Genomic DNA, 6,663 nt, shown 5'->3' with positions numbered 1-6,663 from the left:
TTAGTTTTCAGGGTTGTCAGCTTTTGTAGATGATGTTAGCCTCTAAATCAAGCAGAGTCACATTTAAATGAGTGGAACATGTGCATCAATTTTTACTTTTCCCCTCCTTCAGATAGACTCGTCTTAATTGGGCGTTTGCCAATTCCATATAATCTGTGGACAGGCTGTAATGTGTTGATGCTTGGCAAAGTTGTCCCGGTTGACAGGAAAGCATCACAAATAAAAAAAGTTAAATTTAATTTTCTTAAAAAGTAAGTACTAGTCCCCCGCTCCTTTTTTTTTAACAATAATTACCTTTGAAAAAGTGTTCGGAATTTTGCGTATCTTTTACTCCAAAATAAATTTGGAAATGCAATAATACAAAAAGTAATGTTTGTATTTTCTGTACTTTTTTCAGCCATTTGTTTCTCTTTAAACATCATTCAAACATTATTTGTTGATATATATCATGGTTTGTTTTGTAAATGAATGATTAAGATGATCATTTTTTGGGCCCTTAAACAGAAAGACAGTTTGTCCCGCTCGTGACAGCTTCTATATTTCAATAAAAACTATACTTTAAATGGGTAATGAGTAAAATTTTGTTGATTAAAAAGTCACAAACGTATGTGTAATTTCTTAAGCAAAAAAAATTTTCATTACTTTTTAAAACGATTACTTTTTAATGAAATATGTTATGTGTAGGACAAAATAGTGGAATTTTCATGAAACTGCCCTTATAGCTTGATTCTTAATTTATAGGTTGCTGCAAGTTTATTTTCCTGTTGCCATGAAGTGGTGTGAAAAAAATGTTTTACCTCACATTGATTCATTTTGGAGACTGCTGTCAGAATTATTTATGTCCCTTTGGAGAAGTTCATTAGGAGTTCGAAGTTGGTGCAATACCAATGTTCAGGCTACATTAATTTTGGTACTAATTATGATTCTTGATTATTTTTGTGTGATTTTTTTTTTGTGGATTTTTTTTTTTGTGTGTGTGTGTGTGTGTGTGTCAAATATTGTGCAATTCCATAGTAGCCAGTGGTGCACACAGGAATTTTGCAAGGGAGGGTCCAAGGTCAAAAGCCTCATTCTCATATCATACCCCAATATGCCGTCAAAGAAACATATTGACTTGATTTTATCAAATCCAGGAAACGAAAAACAGTTAAAAATAAACAATTGAATAAATAATTAGCAATATTTAATGAATTATACTTAAATAAATAACCAGAAAGCAAAACAATTTACGCTTTTACTTTTCTCATAACTAAAAAGTGTATTCAAGTTCATAGAATCTCATTTTAATCTGTAATTACAAAACTAAAAACATGATTATTACAGTGTATTCATTTATAATCACCATTTTGCTTCTTACAGGCAATTTGTTGTAGGGAAAGTGCACATTTTTTTTTTTTAATTTAACATGAGGGTTTTATTTTTTCACTTATTTGAACTGAAACTGTTGTTACCTTTGTTTATTCTACATACAAAATAGATAGAATCGTAATAAATCGAGGGAGGGGGGGAAGCAGGACCTATGGGAGGGATCCGGACCCTCTTGACCCCTCAGTAACAGATGTATCAATTGTGATACATAACACCCTAAAAAGGCTCCAAGCATGTTATGTATCCTTCTTTCATGACATGAACTGTATGAAGAACATCGAATTGTATTTTTATATAGTCATTCAGAGTAACTTTGTGCCACACTTGCTCTGCTTTTAACTTCCCCGCACCTGTTTTAATATGGCTATTACATCTATTAGCATAAAACAATAGAAAAACTCCTAAAGTCTAGTGTAGCTATGTAAAATTAAGAAGTAATTGTTACTAAAACTATTTAGAAAGAATTAGTAACATGGCCTAAAGTTAGCCTGACATTCAGAAATGCAGCATTTCCTTTGGAACAAACCTTTAAGTTTTTAAATGCATCATTTTCCTGTGGTTTCCTTCAGGCTTACCAATCAAAATTTTTTGTGCCTTTTTTTTCTTGCCCTTTTATGTTTGAAAAACTAATTTCCAGCATTGCACTATTTTAGTCACCATTTTTCATTTTAGTTTGAATGAATGTTTGAAATGACAATTTTGCGTCAGAAAAGCACAAGGGTTTTTTTTTTTTTTTTGGTCACTAAACTGCACTTTTCACTCCACGGTCCCCCATACCTACCACTATTTGTGGTTTAACCAGTTGGTTGGGACCCTAAAGACAGCTCTGATTTTTCGATCCAGACCAGAAACCAAGCAATCCTTGATCGAGCATCCCCAGAGGTATTGTTTCACTTAGAGGACTTTGTAACCGCGAGCATATTTAACGTCCCCCAGTCGCCATTAATGAAGACGGTGGATCTTCAACTGGCTAAGATTGAACCCGGGACCCTCCAGCCACAAGTTCGATGCCTTACGGATCAAGCCACCACGGACGGCCTCTCACAAAACTACATTTGAGAATAATTTTGCATACAAATGAAAAGCAGTGTCATGTTTTAATTTATCCTTATTTATGAGATAAATTAGCAAAATGAGCAAATGAATGAAATAGGAAAAATTAGTAAATAAAACAGCAAATGAATACAATTTAAAAGGGAAAAAAGGTGTTATGCCAAAAGCTACCATTACACTTTGAACCCAGGTTACACCCAAACTAGGGCTGATGCACTCAAATCGCTTCAGCTAGGCTCATTTCTAAGGAAAATTGACTAAAATCCAGAATTTTGTCCAGATTTGTGACTCTCAAGGTTGTGCTGTTAGGTAGTCAGCCCACAAGCTATGTTGTCACTAAATCCCTGATCCTCCATTGAAAATAACATTAACACCTTTAATCTCATAAAGAGGCAGAGAAAGTGATAAAATCTAGTTTTTAAAAAATCTATCACTCTTTTTTTCAATTATTATTATGATTATTATTTAACAGCTGAATATAATATACTTGTTTTTAATTTACAACTTTAACAAATTATGGGAACATTCCTTCTGGAGATATGTTTTTCTGTAATTTATTGTTATCTTCCCGTAGGTTGATCAATATTTTCCTGTGTATGCAGCAAAAGTAATAACTGCTGTGAATAATATTATATTGCTGCTTTCAAGTCAACTAAAGGTAGCATTTGCTTATGTGTGGCAGTATGGACAGACAGCTGTGGTTTGGTTGCAGTCAAATGCTTATGTGTGAGTATTTTTAATGTGAAGTTAATTTTCATAAAACTTTAAATCTATATTCTGTATTTGTAAGTGGAGGGGGATTTGAATCATTAGTTTTCAATTATTACTTGCATAGAAAATTGTAAAATCCGGCATATAATGCATCTTCAAATGCTTAAATGTGCTTTTTTTTACCTTTAAATTATGTTGCTATAAGTAGTCAAATTTTTGTTTTGTAATATCTAAAATGTTTTATGTGCACCTGATATATGTAAAATGACTTGATGTTAAATATTTATTAATGTACTTTTAAAGCATTATTGAGAAAGTTTTAAGAAAATATACAAAAATAGCAAAACATTCGTTGAATTTGAACTGTTTAATGTTCTTTCAACAAAACAATTTTTAAAAAATGCAATTTACCGACTGCCCAGTTATCTCATCCAGGGACTGCAGTTTCGACCTTGTTATGTACTCGTCTCTCTGGAATAGGGAATAACCGAGCTGGAGGCAGATGTCATCTTATTGAAGCTGAGAGTGCCAACAAACTGGTAGATGAAAAGTACATTTATCTTGCCAGCAAATGAGTATTTTACCAGTTTGTTGGCACACTCAGCTTCGATGAGATGACATCTGCCTCCAGCTCGGTTGTTCCCTATTCCTGGCTGATGAGTCCATGACAAGGTCAAAACTGCAGTCTCTGGATGGGATAACTGGGCTATTGCTATATTGTGTGTAGTTTTGCCTAAGCCCTGGCTTTGGGGCTGTAACTTACTGCTTATTAAAAAACATATTGGAGAATAATAAATTGCAGTTAGAATATCATAACTGAGGACTTCACTAGTAAGACTTCAGAATGAACAAAATATAAAAATAAATACATTGAGTAGAAAAATAGAGGAATAAAGGGAATTTTTTAGTTTATATTTTCTTTTATCTAGTTATTATATAATTAATTACTAAATCAAAATGAACAAAATTATTTCATGGAACTAATGGCGTCATGCCTTTATCCTATATGAAGTGAAGTATATTATTTCTATGACAGAGTTATGGAACACAAAAACTCTCAATTAGGTTTTCTTTTGCTTTGAATTAACCAATTATTTAAAGCAATTCATTAAAAATTCTGTATCCATGAATAGTTTATTTTTTTTTTTTTCCAATGACAACAGTGTCTAGGGGGAATTATAAAATTATCATCAATCAAAAAAGCTGTGAAGGTCAGAGTTACAAAGTTTTGTTGAATCCCTTTTCTGCAAGTCTCAAAGCTGCAATATTTTTGTTACATTTGGAAGAACATCGATGGACTCAGGAGTTTTTTTAAATGTAATCGAATCTAAAATAAGGCAGTGAGAAACAAAGGGATGTAATGACAAAATGAAAAATTTGGAGATAACCAATACAAATGGTAGGTGAACCTCTCCTCTGTCTTGGGGGTAAGAGGTAGTACTAATACCCCTGGCAGGCACTGCTATACAGCATGATTTAGAGGGGGGGGGGAACAATAAAAGCGTGCCTGGGACCGGAACTTTAAACGTGTTTTACTCGAAACTTTAAAACTTCCACATACATCCTGTTGCTTCTCACTGCCTTAATTGATAAATGATGCATGTAAAATAACTTTAATTGATAATATATACAGTGAAACCTCCCTTAACGGACACTCCCGAATAACGGACACCTCTAATTAACGGACATTTTTGCTAGTCCCAGTCCCTCAATATAGGCCATTCCATGTAATTCACTCTGAATAACGGACACTCCGAATAACGGACAGTTATTTCACAAAAAATTTCCCTCGCGATCGTAGCACTTTCGGTTTTTTTTTTCTTTTCACAGAATATCTTAGTAACTACTTGCATTACAAAGCTTTTCATCCTCCACAACTAATATCCCCCCCCCTCCCGTCATTTCCTTATCACTGTTTCTTGGAATTAAAAGGGTGGTAATGGGCAGAGGCAGCGATTGGGGCTTAAAAGTTGGGGGCAGAAAAAAAAGAACTAAAAGGTATGGTACTTTTTACGGACAGCAAAAAACGAAAAAGAAAATAAAAGTCATAATTTTGTAACGGCTAGTTTTGAGAGTATTGAAGCAGATAAGTGAAAACTGATGCCAGTCTAACAATTAACGTACGTTTTTCTTAAGATTTTAATGAATTTTGTACACAATAACTATTCAAAAGTTATAAAAAAGAGGAAATTGGACGCTTTTTCTAACTGGGGCTCTCAGGAGATGCAATTGAGCAGACCGGCGCCGGTAGTAGTCAGCTTTATGGCGCCGTGGTTTCTTTGGGTTGTTTAATTTTTAGACATGAAAAAGATTTGCCCATATTCAAGGTCATATTGCCAACTGTCAATCATGCATCATGCAATAGTGATACTTGAGATAAAATAAATAAATTAACCATAAAAAGTGTGTGTGTGGAGGGGGGGGTTGCTCCGCCGAATCGCCGCCGTTGGTAATGCAAAAAAGATGTCAAACTGTTTTAACTGTTTACTTTAATTGATTAAATGCTTTTTAAGACAAGTGTGTGCTGTCAGTATACTTTTATTAAGAAAAAACAGATTAACTACACTTGACTTAAAATGTAGTAAACATTTCGCAATTGTTTCGATTGTGTTCTAAAAAGGGAACAACAGCCCATTTTGAAAAAGGTAAATTAAGTAGTTCCTCCTAATAGCGGACACCTCCCAATAACGGACAAAACTTCTAATCCCTTGACTGTCCGCTATTGGGAGGTTTCACTGTAGTGAGAATTTTTCTATTTTATAAGAATGCAGAAGTGAGTTAAATGCATTTTTAAGCAGTTTCAAAGTTGTCTCAGAAAAAAAAAACCAGCTAATATATATTCGTCAATATTTAGTGTTTGATTTAACCTAAATAAAATATTTCTTCCTAATCATCTTCATGATAGGTTTAAATCAGTTATAAATCTTTTGAAAGACAACTAGCTGCTTCCCTTTATGTTTCAAACTTGAAATTTATAGAATTATCAAATATCTTGTTTTTAACCTCCATAACTTGACAGATTCATCATAAGTTTTCTTCTTTTTTAGGGCGAACTCCATGGAAATAGTACGAAACCAAATTATTAATTTAAGTGGTTTCTTACAAGGACATGTTGTATCTCTAGTGAATTTTATTTACAGCCATATTCCTTCTCTTGTATGAGTCTGAACAAGGAAAAAAAATATTTGTACACTTTTTATAATTATTTTCAATAAATTTATAAAATGTTCTTTAGTTTCATTATTATTAGGGATGCACTGGATAGTGATTTTGCCAGATTCCGGATATCCTGCGTCTCTTCATTTGCCGGATTTGGATATTCCGACCGGATATCCTGCGGATATCCGACTTTATAGTTACTTTTAGTTACATTGCTTGTTCACAAACTTTTATGTAATGCTGCATCAAAATAATGAATCTCACTTGTTTCACACATCGTTTCTTTAAAAATACATTACAGTCAGCGTTCTAAGACTCCTCGCATAAGTCAAAATTTCGCGTTGTAGAGAAATGTATGTATACATTTCTTTA

General features: G+C 33.4%; 1 protein-coding gene across 1 annotated transcript; it reads left to right on the top strand.

Moving 5' to 3' along the window:
• The first annotated feature begins 743 nt into the window (after positions 1-743).
• On the top strand, positions 744-6,346 carry LOC129233054 (uncharacterized). The gene is made up of 3 exons (XM_054867135.1): positions 744-910; positions 2,996-3,147; positions 6,180-6,346. Exons 1-3 carry the CDS (start codon positions 770-772, stop codon positions 6,292-6,294), a joined length of 408 nt encoding a protein of 135 aa, XP_054723110.1. The 5' UTR covers positions 744-769; the 3' UTR covers positions 6,295-6,346.
• The last annotated feature ends 317 nt before the right edge of the window (positions 6,347-6,663 follow it).

This window comes from Uloborus diversus, unplaced genomic scaffold (assembly GCF_026930045.1).
Source record: "Uloborus diversus isolate 005 unplaced genomic scaffold, Udiv.v.3.1 scaffold_1505, whole genome shotgun sequence".
NCBI classification, from domain to species: Eukaryota; Metazoa; Arthropoda; class Arachnida; order Araneae; family Uloboridae; genus Uloborus; species Uloborus diversus.
Note: the sequence above shows the minus strand (reverse complement) of the source record. Positions and strands in the feature narration are given on the sequence as shown.